The sequence below is a fragment of the Protomyctophum bolini genome, assembly GCF_963924005.1.
Source record: "Protomyctophum bolini genome assembly, chromosome: 4".
NCBI classification, from domain to species: domain Eukaryota; kingdom Metazoa; phylum Chordata; class Actinopteri; order Myctophiformes; family Myctophidae; genus Protomyctophum; species Protomyctophum bolini.
This window is the reverse complement of record NC_137865.1, coordinates 19,213,911-19,233,017: the sequence shown is the minus strand read 5'-3', so window position 1 is coordinate 19,233,017 and position 19,107 is coordinate 19,213,911. Positions and strand designations below refer to the sequence as shown.

Here is a 19,107-nt window from a genome sequence, read left to right as displayed (position 1 = left end):
GTGGGCTCGTTGTGACCCCCCGCCACCCACCGGCACATGCCGGAACCTTCCGGCACGTGCCGGCAGGTTCTGGGAAGTGCATGTGCCGGGAAGTGCTGGCACGTGCTGGAAGGTGCATGTGCCGGGAAGTGCCGGCACGTGCCGGCAATTGGCGGCAGTGCCGTGGCTGCTGCCGCTGCCGGAGAATGCACTCGCTGTGATGACGTATTGAAGCTGTGCCACAGCACAAATGTAAACTCAACCTAACAAGACTACAACTCTAAATTATTATGGAGATATCAGATCGTTGTCCCGCTGCTTCCGGTTCATCGTTTCTGCATGAGAGAGCCCAGATGCAGGCAGGAGGGAACGTGTGAACTCAATACTGCAGCAATCTGGCGGAGTCAGGTTCAAATGTGCAGATCTGTTGAAAATAGTCTATCGCTGGTTTTCTGAGCGTTAAAGAAATTAACCCTAGTGTTGCCCAATCCATGACTTACACAGCCCTGGCAGGCAACCCAGCCTGGCAGAGCTATTCGTTCAGAGGAGTGCACTTTTATCGTTGTTCAACGTTCACTGCCTATCTGTATGTGGGCCACAAATAGATTCACACATACCAGAAATATTTATCCCGGTCATGAAGCCATTTAAAAAAAGATATGGATTTCAAGTTGATTGCATCAGTGTGAACTGGGTTTGTATACAAACCCAGTTCACACGGATGCAATCAACTTGGTGAGGCTTTTTCAATGTGCTCAATGTAACATAATCACTGTCAGGCAAAACCCTGCAAAACTGTAACTTTTTAGGAAATGGAGAAAATAACCATAATGTATATACCGGTAGTCAAAAGCTCTTTTTATTTCATTGGTTTATATTTTCATACTTTCATCTCTGAAAGTGGTTAAGTCTGTGGATTTTATAAATATAAAAGCTAGGGCTGGGAGTTCAACTGATTAATTATTTCTCTACCATGTCCGTATATATACGGACCCCTATCTGTGTATATAATGGTTAAGCCCCACGGCAGCTTTTAACATTGATCCGGTTGCTATGCAACGCCTCCGTCACCACCAGCTATGGGACATTAAATCTGATCTCCGTTTACCGCAGTTCAAAGGAGGATTTTCAAACCTCCATAAGTCGGAATCCAGGAGAGCTGTCCTTGATCTTCAGCCATGCAAAGTTCGGATGTCATTTGTGACGTCGCTCCCGTAAACGTTTCTGGCGAGAGGTAAACAGTGCATGTGTGCTAATGATAGCAAAGTGTGTGTATTATTGAGTGTGTGTATGGGGCTGGTGGGGGGTGGAAACTCCTTCTCTTAAAGTGAACACTGATGGTAGTTAACTACATTCATGCATTTATGCTCAGGCGTACAGATCATACTGGTGCACGCAATGGGAGAATAAGCCGATCAGACTTTGCTTTGCTTGGGAAATTTATATAAAAAGAAACCTCACTCATTAATTCTCTCGTATTCCGTTTTAATTGAAAAAAGGCTTCTCAGGTCAAATATTGATATGCAATTAAAATGCGATTCATTTCGATTAATTAATTAAAATGCCTAGAATGAATTACATATTTTTTCTTAATCGAGTCCCAGCCCTAATAAAAAAAAATTAATCACTTTCTCTGACCATCTGGCAACTTGAGACTCCTTATCATAATGATCTGCCATACAGGAACTGTACAGTTTGTTTGGGGTCATACTATACCTATAGTATGTATGACATAACATTACATACTGGATATGGTTGTGTAGAGAGCCTACTATACCTATAGTATGACATAACATTACATACTGGATATGGTTGTGTAGAGAGCGAACGTCTGCAGACTGGAGAGCTCTTTGCTCCTAGTCTCCTCGATGCTGTCACAGAAGATGTGCTCCCAGGCGTAGAGTTTTAACAGCTTGATGCCACGCAGTAATTCATTGGTCTTCTTCAGCCGCTCACTGGAGTATTCCTGAAATAGAACGGGCAGGCTTTGATTACATTGTAGACATTGGGATACAAGCTCTGCGTGATGCAGTGCTCAATCCTCCAGTGGCTGGAGGGCAAGGGAAGAAAGCTTGGCACCTGCTTTCAGATCCTGTCCTTTAGCAGCAGCAGATTTATTTATTTATTTAAGAAGAAAAACGACAGTGTCCCCTCTGCCATTAGCCTCCTTAATAGACATCACCCCCCAGAACCTGACCTGGACTTAACATAACCCCCATTCACACTTGCACGCACGCAAGAGCGCACACACAAATGCATGTGCATATATGCACACACATGCACTCATTCTCGTTAAAAAAGAAAGAAAACAATTACAAAAATTATATATCTTTTAGATATTTTAGATTTATAGTTGGTAGTTTTAATGTAGTGTCTTTTAACTGTGTTTTAATCATGTTTTTATCTGTAAAATTAATTTCCCTCGCGGATAAAAAGGACATCCTATGAGTTTATATTGTTAATTGGATAATTAGCGCACGCACGCACACACACACACACACACACACACACACACACACACACACACACACACACACACACACACACACACACACACACACACACACACACACACACACACACACACACACACACACACACACAGAGTAGTGCAAGAGTGCTAAATGATGACAATCTTCTACATGGTTCAATGATAATGGCCCATGGCCATGTAGAGCCATAATTGCAATTGCACAGACATAACTTCACATACAGTATGAGCAATTATGGCTACAGATGCAAATATCCTTGTGTTTCTCATTACAGTTGAATAGCCTTGTGGGCATGAGTGAATAAATGCTTAAATTAAATTGCCAATATAATCTGATACATGGCCAAGATGAACACATTAGAGACATTCAATTTGTTCTGTTCCATTCAACCAGGTAGAAAATGGTAACATTATTCTAGTTCTAGTTTGTTCTGCTTCCCACTTGGTGTGTGTGTGTGTGTGTGTGTGTGTGTGTGTGTGTGTGTGTGTGTGTGTGTGTGTGTGTGTGTGTGTGTGTGTGTGTGTGTGTGTGTGTGTGTGTGTGTGTGTGTGTGTGTGTGTGTGTGCATGTGCCACCATTACTCAACTAAATAATTACAACCACTACTTCAATAGCTGTGATTATGGATAAATCAATGTTGGTTGATTGGTTCCCTTGGTGCAGTCAGTACTTTGCATTACAAGGACACAAAACACCTGGAGATAAAAACAACAGTTGATCAACGGGACTTTGTATAAAGACTCACCAGAGCGCTCTTTTGTGCTTCGGACAGTTTGGTGGCCACAAAGTACTGGACCGGAGCCAACACAGCGATGACAGTCGCCCCGATCAAAGCACTGATTCCCAAGAGGTAATAGAGGAGGATCACTCCTACGATGATCTGAGAATACAGACAGGTTAGTCTTAGTGGGACGGCAGGGATAGACTGTGCATGCGTGAAAGAGACCAAGAGAGAGGGATCAGGTACCTTGTCGAAGAAAAGCGGAGAAGATTGAATTGCTTTTCAAAAAGAGGTACATCTAAATTGCATTTGACACTGCTCCCTATTGATGATATTCACACGGCTGCCATCTTACCAGCAAGGTGATACCTAGGTGACACTTCCCATAGACAACCCATTCATCCAAACAGAAAAGTCCTCTCTAATTATTTAAACAACGTCAAAATCACCAACATTGCAGCTGTAGGGAAAGCTTGAATTATCCTCTTTCAATCTGTAAAGTGTTTGTTTCATAAAAATCCACCATAGACATTTTATGAGCTACTTCCTGTCAAGAAATTCCTTGCAGATGATTTTGTAAGTGCTCGTTGACTATCACTCAACGGCCCATGTGTACCAGCTGTTTTGAATGTGCACATAATGCAGGAGGCAGCAGGAGGTTGCTTCACTGATAACGAGCGCTTCCATAGAAATTTTGAAAATAATCATCTGCAAGGAATTTCTTGACATTGCATTAACATTACAAGAAATATAATGACATTACAATTGACATTAATTGTAATCTTAATTGACATTAAGAAATTACATTACAAGAAATTTCTTGACCTATTATATGATAAATGGTACGGGTCTTTGCCCATAATGATTGATTTCGGACATGCAGCTACCGGTATATAGGTTTCTGCTAGGGATGGGAGATTAATCGGCAAACTTTTTTCTAATTCTAGTTGTTTTTTGATAAATCAGCATCAATTAATCGGTCCGATTGTCTTTAGAGATAAACAAGCCGAAAGTATCAGCTTGAACAGACCTACAAGCTCACACAATATTAAATATAAGGTATTAAAGTTAAATCTGACTTGCAGTGCAGCAGATACCCTGTTACTTTATTTACATAGATGTAAATTATTATAAACTTTTAATACAGAATGAGATCGTATCGACATCGGTAATATCGGTTATCGGCCAGAACAGCAATTAATTATATCGGATATCGATATCGGCCAAAATGTCTCAAAGTCATCGGCACATCCCTACTTTTAGTAATACTTCTTCCATCATGCATGCACTGCTCCTGCTGAGTAGCAGCTATCCCACCTTCCCAGGAGACACACACAGACAGATGGAGAACGATGGAACATTTCACACCAACATACTCTCTGTGTCCTTCATCCATCACCAGGAGGCAAGCCAAGGCTTGGCATAAAGTGAGGATAAGTGAGGGAATAAGTGCATGCATGCATGCATGCATTCATGCGTGCATGCGTTCATGCAAGCGTGTGCGGGGGTTGGGGACACGCTGGGGCTCAGTCTTTGCCAGCCTACAAAATGATCATTACTGTACCTGCCACATGCACAGTTGGATGGCACATAAATAAATACATCAAATTGTTGACGTTATGCAACTATGACTTTACATCTGTCGAGACGCCTCCCCCACGCACATACAATCCCATGAGGTCTTTAAAGTGAATCAGACCCAACGATGTGTAAATATATCAACCGACGCACTGACAGCCCCCTTCGCCCCTGACTCTTCCTCCTACAGTAAGCGATTCATCTGCCTTTATACGTCATTTATCATTTTACTCTCTGTGTTAACTCTGAGTTAAATTAACACTCACGATTTTCCAACATACTAACTTTAGCATGGTGAGGATTGATCTCTGCCAGAACTATCTATGGAGATAATTGGACATGGGCTCAGGGATGGCTCAATTCAGTCAATCCAATTGACTGACTTCTATGTAAACCAAAATGCATTAAAAAAGCCAGCCCCCCATAGCCCATAGTGAATGAGTGAATGTAATGCTATCCATGTAAACCGCCTTGGATAAAGGCGCTATATAAATGCACCATTTACCATTTACCCCCCCAGTCACAATTTTCCTGTAGCCATCACTGAGTGATGGGGCTGTAGAAAATGACTAGAGTGCACTGCAGAAGCTAGGTTTCCTTGAGGTAGAAGACAAGGTGTTGGCGCTTCTGCTTGGTGCAGACAGGTGCAAACAGAGTTGGAATACTGATTCTGTTCACATTCACACGATGGAAGAGTACCAACAAGGCATATGCTGCCAGTTAACACAGCAGGCTGCCAGGGTGATTAGTTCAGCCACATTGCGGATCTAAAACAAAGTGTTTCCACTGCATTGTGTAGATTAGATTAGATTGAATATTATTTAAGATACAGCACTGCATGAGCAATATAAGAGAGACCTTCGGTTAAACCATTCACTCAAATTCTTCTAATTAATTTAGACATTTTGTGTGGAGCCGCCTGTCTGAAAGAAATTATAGAATGGAAATGATAGTTATTTAGGATAAAGGCTTGGAGAACATAATGTTAGATATTGATTTTGTCATTTGCTTGGTTTTGTACAATAAACAATCCTACTGTATAAAGCAAAGAGGAAAAGTAAAAAGAAAGAAAAAACATAATAAGGTCTACACCAGTGGTTCTCAAACGTTTTGGGCCGTGCACCCCCTGTTATCTCCCGACCTAGCTGACGCTACAGCCTCCAAGACAAATAACTTGGGCAATGTATGTAAGCGTCATCTCATCGTCATCAAATTCAACACTTATCTAACGGCAGAAATATGACTGAAAACCTGCTGTTTTGACAATAGACTGCATAACCCTAAAAAACCGAATGGCTAAACAGTGTTTAGCCATTAGTGACAGTGTTGTTAACTTGTTATGAATACTTGCGGTTTGAGTCAACTGCATTTTGGACTTCATATATGAATATCAATCATTTCTCTGTGATACAATCATATTTCAACTGACATTATCAAAGACAGGTCTAACCGACCAGGTTTCTTATCCTATACTATACATACTATACACATATCATGGCATCTGTCACGTAAAAAGCAAGCAAGAAATATTGACATATTATACTTCTTGAGCATCTCCGAGGCCTGCTGTATGATTTTATTTATTAGATTTTATTAATAGCCCTTTCATTTCCCTCTGAGAATTTAAAGCTGGAAATAACAACAATAAATGAATTATACTTGACATTTCATGCAGCAGTCTCAAGACCTTCTCAAGAAGGTCACAGGGTCGCAATCTGCTATACACGTGAGGCGTGCATGTCAATCCATTCTAATTATAATTCCGGAAATCTGCCCTGACCTGACCTGACCCTGTGTTGTTCAACCGTGACAATTCTGTCTGTGAAGGACAGTATTGTGTATTGTGTATTGTGTATTGTGTATTGTGTATTATGATCAAGATCATAGAACCACATGTAACACGAAACAAAACCATTTCCCAATGGATAGTGGGGCCGGTAGAGCGCGCCCTATCAGCCATTATTTGGCTTTATTTGGCAACCTCGGTAATGGCAATTATGCACCTCCGAATTTCTAAGCACTTTCAACCTGGAAATACCTATTTTGGGCATGCTATTATTAATTATAGCATTAAAAAAAATAGCTAAACTACAAGCGCATCACATCATTCATGACACATTGTGAGCTCATAGATAGATGAATCAATAAAATCACTTACACAGTTTGTGAAGCCTATATTTTATATTAACGCGTTTGTTAAAGTAAGTAAAAAGATACTTGTTCATTCTTATATTCCGTTGATTAATAATAAATGTTCTAGAAACTTGAATCAAATCTATGTTTCAAATTGATTTGATTGATTTTAGAAAATATCGGTCAAAACGTTGGTAATTGGTGATCAGAATTGGCAGTTGGCACGAGTTGGTCTCACCTGCACTGGCATGGCCCACAGGTTAGGACAGAGGAAGAAGAACCACATGAGCTGGTTGGTGTCGATGGCCACCAGGTTGCAGATCTGAGCCACGGTCAGCTCACCCATGGACATGGAGGAGGAACACAGACGCATGATCTTGTTGTAGATTTTAGTCTGCAGAAAGGAGATCGGGAGAGGAGAGTAAAGCTATAGGCTTCAAACCACACAATAATGAATAATAGTATTGGAGGGGTGGGGTGGGGGGGCAGAGGACATGTCGTCCCCACCACTTTTTCAGTTATCATTTATATTACTGTAACCCATTAAAACCGGGAAAGCATCTGCCATTTCAATTTTTTTAGCTATACATATACTGTATACACTATACAGTGTATGTAGCGACATACGTTTTTAGGAGGATTCAGAACAGTGGTTCTCAAAAGTAGTAGATCTACAAGGCCACAGCACGTCACCTCGTGCCGCACTGTAAGCTTGTACAGTACATCAGCTATTTTTTGTGTTAATTTTGTAAGTGTTTGAAATGTAGATTTTTTTTTAACACAGATGTTCTCTTCCGAGGGTCCCTACAACAAAACATTTTCAGATGGGGGTCCGCGGCCATATACCGTATTAATTTGGGGGTCCTTGGCACGAAAAGTAGTAGTAGTAAAGAACTACTGGCTTAGAAGGCAATTGTAAAATCTGTCTCAGCCTGGAACATCTAATCGGGAGTCTGCCTGCCAAATAACAAATGTATCAAAAAGGCTGCGCTCAACCACGTCTGGGCGAATCTATGTCTGTGAGTTGTTTTTGCTCTACCCCATATTAACTTAAAATCAAAGTATATAGATCTTTCTGACACACGTTGCTTTGAGTAGCTATAACAAGCGACAGCTCATTTCACTGACAGCCAAAATAGCAGGGGCAGAAGACAGATGGTAAGATAATATATTGTGTCCCATGAAAACGTTCTGTCATTGCAAGTTAGTTCCCCAGACAAGACCACAACAACTCTGCCAACCGGGCTCAGCTCTATTGGTATCTATCTGTTGAGCGTTGGTTTGCCGAGTGGGAGACTGAGGTTCGATTCCTTTAAATACATGGGCCAAAAACAAAACAAAACAAAAGATTGGCACTGGCAACCCCTATGCATGCAATTTTCTGTTGTAGCGAACCACAGCTAATGCCACCTTCGTTTTCAAATTAGCAAGTCTGCAAAACCAGTTTCACATATCAGCTGACATGGAGGAGGAACACAGACGCATGTGGTCACCACAGTGACCACACCCCACCACACCCCACACCCGCGCTCCAAATTGGCCCAGTCAAAAATGTGATCCACGCTACGCGCGTGGGAGAAAGGGGGATGGTGTGTGTGAGGTAGCCTCACGTACCCAGTCCTTTCTGCCTGTCACAGTATGACATTGTCTGGCTACACAAGTCTATGTGTGAGGGGGATGTGTGTGTGTGTGTGTGTGTGTGTGTGTGTGTGTGTGTGTGTGTGTGTGTGTGTGTGTGTGTGTGTGTGTGTGTGTGTGTGTGTGTGTGTGTGTGTGCGTGTGCGTGCGTGCGTGCGTGTGCGAGAGAGAGAGAAAGATATGGGGTGGTGACTGGTGAGGGAAGGGGAGTGGTAGTTTTGTTTCCAACCTGATCCACTGCGTTCCGTGGTTTGGTTTGCCACTTAGAGAAGTGTCAAAACAAATGATGGAAAGCAGTGGATCAGGCTGGAAACCAGGCTAGGAGAGAGTGTGATGGTGAGAGACAAGTGAGAGAGAATAAAGGTGCGTTCAGACTAGGACAGTTAGAGCGGCACGATTACATACAAGAATTGTGCAAATAGGCACGGCGCGACCTGCCACGGTACAAACGGGACAAACCGAGGCGAATTTATACATTCAGGTCTGAACGCAGCTTTAGAGACTGTGAGAGTGTGAGAGAGAGAGAGAGAGAGAGAGAGAGAGAGAGAGAGAGAGAGAGAAGAGAGAGAGATAAGAGACAGAGTGATTATGTCATGGCAATAACCATGGTAAGGACGATGCTAAGGATGGGTGGGCTACCTGAATGGCTCCTCGCAGGTTGATGCCCGTCTCGATGGCCACATAGTAAGAAGCCTGCAGGAAGGTCCTCTGCAGCAGCAGGGCGAAGAACAGCAGCACAGTCAGCACGTAGGCGTTCTCCAGGAAGCCCTTGGAGGAAATGAAATAGATCCCCATCAGCCTGATCTGGAAGGAGAGAGGAAAGTGGGTGAGGACCAGATCTAGACCTACATGGCATCATTATGTCTCATTATGGGAGCTACTATCTGAAAGTATCTCTCATTATGGGAGCTACTATCTGAACACTTAATCAAACTGAAATAAAGCAGACACCTCTTACTTTGTTATCTAGGGATGATATCAGGAGACTGAGCTGGATAGCGAAAGTGAATAAGGAGCAAATATGTCTGTTTACATGTATGTTATCACTTACATTTGATTGACGTTAGATTTTTTTGATAAGATGATAACAACGTGAGTAACAGACCACACCATCAAATCCTCAGACTCTATTTCATGTTTTGAAAACCTTTGTCTACAATGACAATTTACCCAAACAAGGAATGCCAGGTTTAAAGTTTTTAAGAGTGCTCTTTCTCTATAAAGAAGGGCGGCGGTGGCTCAGGGGTGGAGTGGCTGGATGGTTACCGCAAGGTTGCCAGTTCGAACCCATGGGCCCCGCAGAGTTAGTGTTGAAGTGTCCTTGAGCAAGACACTGAACCCCTAATTGCTCCTGATGGGTTGGTTGGTGCCTTGCATGGTTTCCACCGCCATCGGTGTGTGAATGTAATGCACAATCTATGTAAACCACCTTGGATAAAGGCGCCCATTTATATTTATTTACCAAAGAAAATAATACTGTCTGCTCTGCTGCTTCTGCTGCTGTCTGGATGGACTTCAAACGAATAATTGGAATGTCTGTCTGATGCACATTGATAGTCTGTTAGAGTAGCTGTCTGAGTGCTAATAGCACTCATAAATATTTAACAGGGCCTAAATATAGATAGTTGGGACACTATCAGGACAGGTGTGCTGCTGGGGAGAGAAAGTATCATATTCATAAAACATCCCATCGGAACTCAGAGCTGACCTTTTGGAAGACAGTGTTTGACACTGGTTGTCACGGCCGGCTGAATTTGTCTGTCTGTCTTTGTCTGCGTTCTGTCTATACAACTATATATCTCTGCCTCTCGTTCTTTATTCCTACTTTGTCTCAGTTTCGCAGTGACTCTCGTGACTGTTCTAATTAACACACACACAAACACAGCTGCTATCTGCTAAGTGGTTTTAATTATGCCACGCAAAGTGTACGTGTGGAAATATTGTAATGACTCGTCTGTCTGTCTGTCTGTCTGTCTGTCTGTCTGTCTGTTGGTGAGGTATGCATTAAAATGACCGGATTAAGGTCGGTGAGGGATGCGTTGCTAAGCTAAGCTATTGCTATGGCGTGGAAGGTCATGAGACTGCATTCCCACCGGTGGCTGGTTGGTTTGGTTGTCCTTGCTGATATGATGGACGATGCCAGAGATGCACAGAGGGCCGGCGAAGCCCAGCAGGTCGGCCAAGAAGCGGAATGTGATGCTAAGGATGAGGGGTCTGCCGAAGGCCTTCCGCAAGGCCTGCCAGATCCACTTGGGCCCCTGGGGTGCAGTGCCCTGTGGTCTCTGGAAGAAAAGGTTTGGTAGAACACATCAGCGAGACAGACAGTGGTTACTTTACTTTATTTTACTTTATTTGTATATTTTGACGGGACAAGCATAGTAATGAACAAATAAATGCAACTTAAATACACCGGAATTAGCGAAGATGCTACATTTTCATCCACACAACACAAACAAAACAGGCAGGCAGTGAAGCACGTATACAACAACCGGTACTACGAGACAAAACATACAAACATATACATACACCATAGGCCTACAAGAAGCAAAGTACAAGGTAAAAAGTGCATGTATCTAGTTTAGCAGCATTTTAAAGGGCAATAGAATTGTAAGTAAATAACTTGCGCATAAAGAAAATAAGAAAAGATTAAAACTATTGCTGTTTCAATTGTCCTTTAAAATCTGTGAAAGTGGGGATCTCCCTCAGTGTGACAGGCAGCTAGCTCATTCCAGTATTGACAACCTTTGAAGGTAGACTTTCTGCCATATACCTCACAGTCACCCCTGGATACAGATCTGGTACCATATAACCACTGTCTCTCTTCCTGTGTATAAACTCTTTGAGAGGAGGAGCAGCTAAAGATAGAGATAAAACAGACACTTCAAAAGATAATATTTTTCCAAAATGGTGCAATGATGGTATGAGGTTTTTTTTTAATCAACCTTAATGGGTTGAAATGTGTTTGACAGAGGAAGTGACAATTCATTTAAGCTGGAATGAGCACATCCTGGAGAAACGCAGTCTGTTAGGCATAAAGTGATTTGCTTAATGCTGTTTCTCTACACAGTATGCAAGCAGTTCATCAAATATTTATGCCTAATCTATGCTCCGTTGCACGGCGTGCCACACGGTGAAAATAGCAGACCTGAAAGCTTACAACACGTCATGATGTGTAGCATTCTATGCTTGTGGGTTTGCCGTTTTCAGCAGACCTATAAATCGGACTTTTGTGTACTAAGAAATAGAATTAAGTATTAGTGTATTCCCTTCGCTGATATTGAGGAATAGAGGCAAGTTCATTTTTAACACACTTAGACAGCCAGTCGGTCACACTATAAAAGCTTTTAAAGAGCATTGGAAAATAATTGGCCTCGACCGCCCATCTGTCACCTCCATCTTGCATACTGCATAGGATGCAGAAGGTGATTGCCGACCCCTCCCACCCTGCCAGCTCTCATTTTGCACCCCTGGCCTCAGGTTAAAGGACTTCGGTCTCTAAAGTGCAATACCTCCCGCTTTAGGAATAGCACTTATCCCGAGGCTGTTCGCCTCCTGAATGCTGACCCTCTTTTCACTGGCACTTTGCAGCGTGAAGCTGCTTTGTAAGAACGATGAACTGTGAGGAATTGCTATTTATTTACCATGTATTGTAACATTGCATTCTTCTTGGTCTCTCTCATATGATGTTTGCACTTTTGCATCTTTTTCTACTGTCTGAATATGTGATGTGAATATGTGTCTATTTGTCTGTTTTTGGAGCACTGAAACAAATTCCAATCAACTCCGTTGACATGGCAATAAAGTCTTGAATCTTAATTACCGGAAGAAATTGCTGTGTCTACAGTTTTAAGTCAAGAATAAGTGACCCACCTCTGAAACCAGTCAATGACAAAGAACAACGGACGTGTCTAATGTCTGGGCCCAGAGTGTTTACAGCTTAGATGTTCTGATAATAGGTGGATGATGTCAATATGACATGTTTTTCCTCACTGTCTATTTGGATGATTTCTGCAAGCAGCACGTGGAAAAAAGGGATGCATAATTGTAGCCGAGCGTGTGTGCTGTGGGAACAGTTTCTTTTGACAGTTCAGTGACTCAGTGAGTGACGATCAGAGGGAACATCTGGACTGTAATACACAACAAACACTCCAGCCCAGAGCATCATAGTGTACTGTATACACACATCTCTCTCTGTCTCTCTCTCTCTCTCTCTCTCTCTCTCTGTGTGTGGGGATAGACGTGACTGTTATCATCTCTCCTCTTGTTTCCATGTGAGCTTTCGGTCAAACTTAAGCCTTCACATCCACCGCCACGCGTGCACGCACACACGCACACACGCACACGCACACACACGCACACACACACACACAGGTCTCCCTTGGCTTCAAATATGGGAAGGAGGAGTACATTTCAGACACATGCACGTGCCACGTACACACGCAGTGTGTGAAATTAACTTCCCATGAAGTGCTATGCTCTCACCCCCGCAGGGGTCGAGATGTCACCTCGTTCACAGTGGAACGGGAATGACCTCGCGACGTTCTAAGTTAGCCGTCCTCAGCGACCCCCATCCTCCCCCTCCCTCTTATTGTGCTCATCCACTGGGATCCCGGCATCTCTCTCTCTCTCTCCTCTACCGGAGGGGGAAGCGGGGGCGTTGCGTTCACACCGGACGCACACGCAGCAGTGACGAAAGTCACTGTGACCTCCTCCGTGCTGGAAAACCACGACCCCGCCGTGGCCCCTCAACTCTGACCCCTGGCACGTGCTCTCGAGAGTGAGAGAGAGAGAGGGGGGGGGGGGGGAGGTCAAGAACATCGCAAGAACATCACATAGAAGACTGATGGATGGTTAGACAGAGAGAGAGAGAGAGATGTAGAAAGAAATAGTGAATGTCCCTAATTGTTTAACTCTCTTTCAGCGTCTAATCAACGGTTGATCAGCTGCGGTGGGGAGAGAAGTGAGAAGAAGAACGAGAGGCGCGAAGGAGAGAGCTGAGAAGAGGTATAGCCTCAGGGTGAGCTCATTGATCCCCATGTGGAACATGGAGGTCAGTAACGTTACGCATTAGCCTGCTTGGTTCTCTGACTACAGACTACGGATCCATCCCCTTTGAGGGGCTGTATTGTAATTAAACATTATGATTACAAATTACTAGATCATCATTCATTCAAGAATACAGTACAGAATCCAACGTTCTGTACTGACGTTTTATAAATTATGACGCAAGTCTCTCCGTGATGAAATCTGAAAGTCACAGGGAGCTAGCAGGGAGAGCGAGAGCGCAGTGCCGTATCCAGGGAATAATCAGCAGGGGGGCATTCATATTTCCAAGGGGGGCACTTGATTTTTCAAGTTCACATCCATATATAGCAATTAAGCTCTCACATTGGCCTATACAATAAAACAACACAAAAGGCTTGGAGAAGGGCTACAAGTATAGGTTCCAATTATACACCAAAACAAATAATATAGCCTAATTATTGTAGCCAACAGAACAAACAAACAAACATAGCCTATATACTGTCATGTGGAAACACGATCGCATCGCACCAACAACACAATGAACACAATGAGCATCTCCACGGCGGGAGGAAAGTAGAAAAAAAAGACTATAGCCTATGCACCAACCATTAATCACCAACAAATAGTTGAGCATTTAGGCTTATAGTGTCTTTTATATGTCGCCATCTCCACTATGAGTAAAAGTTTATGCACCAACCAAAAACAACAAGTCTATATAGTGTATTTATGTCGGGAGGCAAAGGGGGGGGGGGGGGGGGGGATCTGCGCGTCTGCAGATTGCGCGTTTGCCATTATGAAGGCTACTTGGGTATTTGTCCCGTTTTACCTGATTCAGTGACGGTGTGCCAGAACCAAGAACCTCTGGTGGAGAAGCATGCGGTGGTGGTGGAGGTCCGAAAGTTGAGCTGCTGCTGTGGAAGTTGCTACAGCAGCCCTCTGCCTCACTGGAATAATGCTATCCGACACTCGCAAACCCCCAGTAATGTGATCCGACGACCAAATTTCGTTGTGCATTTAGTAGTGCTCGGTGCTCGAACGACTCCCCGCAATATTAACAACAACAGGCGACATGGTGTTGGTTTCAGTATCGTCATCAGTCTGCCTTTCTGAAGGTGCTGGTGGGTTTATAGAGTTTGGTGTTTTGGCTTTGAGCCAGTTCCTAATATCCATGATTCAATTTTACCGGTTTGGGTTTATTTTCACTGTGACTGAAGTCTGAAAATATTTGAATTGACCCGTCCTGCGTGGCAACACAGGTAATGACGTAGCTTTTGGTGCGCTGCATCAAAACGAATCCGACTAGGTGCACCGACTAGGTGCCAGTGTACTTTTTATTATTGCATTTTTATTACTATGAATTAATTAGAAAATGTAAATTTATTATAAACACAAAGAACATGAAAATAACACATTATATATTTATATATATTTTAAACCTGTAAAACATTAAAAATAATGGTGGGGTAGGGTTCTGGACTGGGGGGGCACAAAGTCTATCTGGGGGGGCAGCGCCCCCTAGTGCCCCCCCGTAGAAACGGCACTGCGAGAGCGGATGTTGATGTGTGTGTTTGTGTTTGTGTGTGTGTGTGTGTGTGTGTGTGTGTGTGTGTGTGTGTGTGTGTGTGTGTGTGTGTGTGTGTGTGTGTGGGGGTGACATTTTCGTTGTGTACACTGTACACCACTGAAGCATAATCTATCTGTGAAGACTTTGCTTTCATGGCTCCCAGTTAAACCAGGACTGTGTCAACACAGGACACATGACATCACAGCAACGAGAAGGAAAAATGCCTCATGCTAATGTAACCAACTGGAATCAAACCTAGCTCGCTTTCCTTCCAACCATCTACCATTCATCCAAAAGCGGAATACTGTACGACCTTACAGTATTATACTTCTTGGATTAGTAGCACTGTAGGTCAGAGAGGCTTATTGTCGGTATCAGCCACATCGCGGGATTGTATCCCCGTTTCGCAATGCACTATAGACTATAGACCCCTGGGAGATGGATTGCTGAGGTGGAGCGCAACACCAACCATCAGCTCCAGTACATACCGCATGACTTGCCGCACACACACGCCACACATGCATGGAAGTCGTGAATTTCATGAATAGATTTACAGGAATCCTTGATGCAACATTACATTACAGAGCGTATTAACATAATCTCAGGCAGGGCTATTCATAGTGTATACTGTGACCACATTGACTGTAACCACATTCATTATACTGTATACATAATGAATGTGGTTGAAAATTATCCTCTCTTACTATACATAAATACTCATTTATGCAGGGCCACTGATACTTCCAGTCTATTCTGCTGTGATCTAGTCCAGTGACGTACACGATACATCCTAATAGGCTGTGTGTATAATATGTCTGGCTCTCACTGCGTCTGTAAGGAGGAGGCTGCTCTAACCTTCTGGTCCTCGAAGGCCTTTCGTAGCTTCAGGTAATTGGTCAGAGCTCTCATGGCGATGGGCAGCTTGCCGATGACCTTGAGATCGATGGGTCGCCTGTGAGCGTTGGTGATGAAGGTGTTCATCCACCAGTAGGTGGCCTTGGACACCAGGTTGACGAAGGGCTGTTGGAAGCGAACCCCCAGATCCTGCAGGTCTTCTGGGGGTTTCACATCTTTGGGGTTGGCGAAACACATGTAGCGCTGTGGGAGACACGGCAGACACGGCAAAAATCACACCCATTATGAAGTGAGGGGCGCTAATATATTAAAGTCTAACTCATGTTGATATGGTGATGTAATGGTGATGTAAAACAAACGGTGAAAACACAAACATTAAACGCCATTAACAATAAAGAGACAATATGACATAATTGTCACATTATGACGTAAATATTTCCTCCAAACATTGAACTAATGACAAACATTAAACCTGTGTATAGGACATAAACAGATGCAACAAAACAAGGTCAAAGCAAATACATACATCTTTGAGCTGTAAAAGGAGCCTTGACTTTTATGCATTTACACGCCACATTTCACTCAATAATTGAGTTGACAGAGTGACATAAAGTACACAGACTGATTACCACAGCCTTGCAATTGTGTTTGTGACTCAAGTAATAATGACCAGGCAACTACCAATTCGATTTTCAGCCATGAACAGGTATTAAGTCTAACGAGGTGACATCCCGACCCTTGTGGGGGTGAAAGCATAGCACTTGGGGGATTTTTAGAAGGGATCAACATAGATGATGATGACTACAATTTGTATTTGCTTATGACAGCAACAACATATCTAATCAACATAAAATCAACAAATTGGAGTGTGTAAATGATGATGTCATACTGTATGTCATTTACACACTCCAATTAGTTGATTCGTTTTTGTAATCATAGATAGAATTAGTGTGTGTATAGTGTGTAAATGATTGTTGGCTTTGTGTGAATGTGATTGAGCATTCATTTGTAGTGTAAAATCAGAAGGATGGTCTTCCTGCTTTCTTTGTCGCACCTCCAACGGTGCCATGGCGGACTATGCATGGCAGGGGCGTCCTCTTCCCTGAGCCAAGCTATAAGCCTGTGTGTGTAATTGTGTATAGTGTGTCAATTATTGTTGGCTTTGTGTTAATGTGATTGAGCATTCATTTGTAGTGTAAAATCAGAATAGAATAGAATAGAATAGAATAGAATAGAATAGAATAGAATAGAATAGAATAGGCACATTGGTGGTAGTAGAGAAATCATGCTCCCTCCTGTTATGAAGAACCAAAAGCGGCAGTTCAGATTAGCCCCTGTGCTTTAGGGAAACTAGGTCAGTGACTGGAGTGACAGGAATTAGCACAGAAGCTGAGACATACTGTACAGTACTGTTAATGAACTAGACAGAGAAAATACTTTGGTTCTCACAGCATAGCAATACCTTGAAACCTTTACAGGACCTTGAGTCCTGTGAACTGTGAATATGTTCTATTAGCATAACGCATACAAAAAACAGAGGTTGAGCATAAATATATTTCATTATAACCAGCAGAAGAAAAGCACAGGGCCGGAACAAAGCCTGTTTCAACAGTAAATTTGCCACTGAGGACAGGACATAAACATTACTGTGTTAGAATCAGCATGTGTCCTCCTCAGCGCAAATCTTAATCGAACCAAACACAGGAAATAAACTGCAAAAATGAAATTGAAAACAAGTGTGCTCTTGTGTACTATCACATCATTAGCATACAGAAGCACAGACGGATGGATGAGATGTGCTGAGGACAACCTAGCCTTGGTCGAGACTGTCAGAGACATTTTGAAATCGATTTCGACATTGGTATTCTCTGTCAGCCTCGGTCAACCACCCACAATATCCAGTGATAAGAACTCTGTGTTTAATGCTCCTACTATACGAACAAATTTAAGTGTGTAGCTTCAAGCGTCAGATGTTACCCATCGTATACCCACTGAAATATGAATTCCATACATAAATGTTTTAATCCCATTTGTGCCTGAATTTCACAGTATAAATCAAAGAGTGGTGCTGTTAATTGCAGCAGTAAAAAGCCGGCATTACACTCGAGGGAAAGGAAGAAATACAGTGAAATTCAGGCAGGCGCACAACTGCACCATGTAATGAGATACCGTGTTGTTATAGATCTAATATAAGGCAAAACACATCCACGCGGTCAGTCATGCACACACACACACACACACACACCCTTCACAAGCACACATAGATAAGTGCACTCAACTGTAGCTGCAAGTAAACACTGTCGCACTCCCCTGCCACGCATGCACACACACACACACGCGCACACACACACACACGCGCGCACGCTCACGCACACTCACCCTGCCCAGGATGACATTAATCTCCACTGCTAGCAGTAACCCATACACCATCATCAGGAGTCCAGTGATGCAGTATCGCAGCTGCCGGGGCCCGATGCCATGCTCCGTGAACTTGGAGAACTTGATGGTCTTCATTATGAAGGCCAGGATCCAGTAGATCAACAAAGCTGTGGAGATAGAAGATTACAATATCAAAACCTGGGCATGGATTTATTCACCGATGTCGCCCGGTAGAAACCTTGTATCTCCATATTGCAACTTTTTATGTTTTTGTACCTTAATAAGAGAGCACAAATGGACAATGCAATATTACTACGAGCGTGGCTCTGCGAGAGGATAGCTGTCTATGACTCACTGTAGTATTCATGGGTAGTAGAGGATAGCTGTCTATGACTCACTGTAGTATTCATGGGTAGTAGCTTGTCACAGTCGGGCAGAAACCTTGTTTGTTCAAAACATGGTTTTATGCCAATTTATTTATTTATTATATCTATTACTATATGAAAAACAAAAACAACAACAACAACAATAACATTGGTCAGATATCAATGCACAGACGTTCAAAGGCTGATACATCTGTTCACAGCTACCTCAGCCACGTCAGGTCAGGAGTTCAAGTGCACCAGACGCCAAAAGTGCTGCCAGTCAAGGATTGGCTGTATACGAACAACCAGAATGCCGGCCTCAAGTAAAATCAAACCCGTGTGAAGTGAGTGGTGCAACTCCGTGTGGGGGTCCCATCC

The 19,107-nt window shown here is 43.0% G+C and overlaps 1 protein-coding gene across 2 annotated transcripts in view; it reads right to left on the bottom strand.

Moving 5' to 3' along the window:
* Positions 1 to 19,107, bottom strand: part of abcc8 (ATP-binding cassette, sub-family C (CFTR/MRP), member 8) — a 71,666-nt gene that overhangs the window by 42,015 nt on the left and 10,544 nt on the right. For both annotated transcript variants that reach the window (XM_080761364.1, XM_080761365.1), the window contains exons 5-11: positions 18,365 to 18,531; positions 15,986 to 16,228; positions 10,635 to 10,823; positions 9,181 to 9,345; positions 7,142 to 7,297; positions 3,217 to 3,351; positions 1,783 to 1,945 (exon numbers count right to left, since the gene is read on the bottom strand). In XM_080761364.1, the coding sequence (XP_080617490.1) occupies positions 1,783 to 1,945; positions 3,217 to 3,351; positions 7,142 to 7,297; positions 9,181 to 9,345; positions 10,635 to 10,823; positions 15,986 to 16,228; positions 18,365 to 18,531 (1,218 nt within the window). The remainder of the gene's footprint in view (positions 1 to 1,782; positions 1,946 to 3,216; positions 3,352 to 7,141; positions 7,298 to 9,180; positions 9,346 to 10,634; positions 10,824 to 15,985; positions 16,229 to 18,364; positions 18,532 to 19,107) is intronic.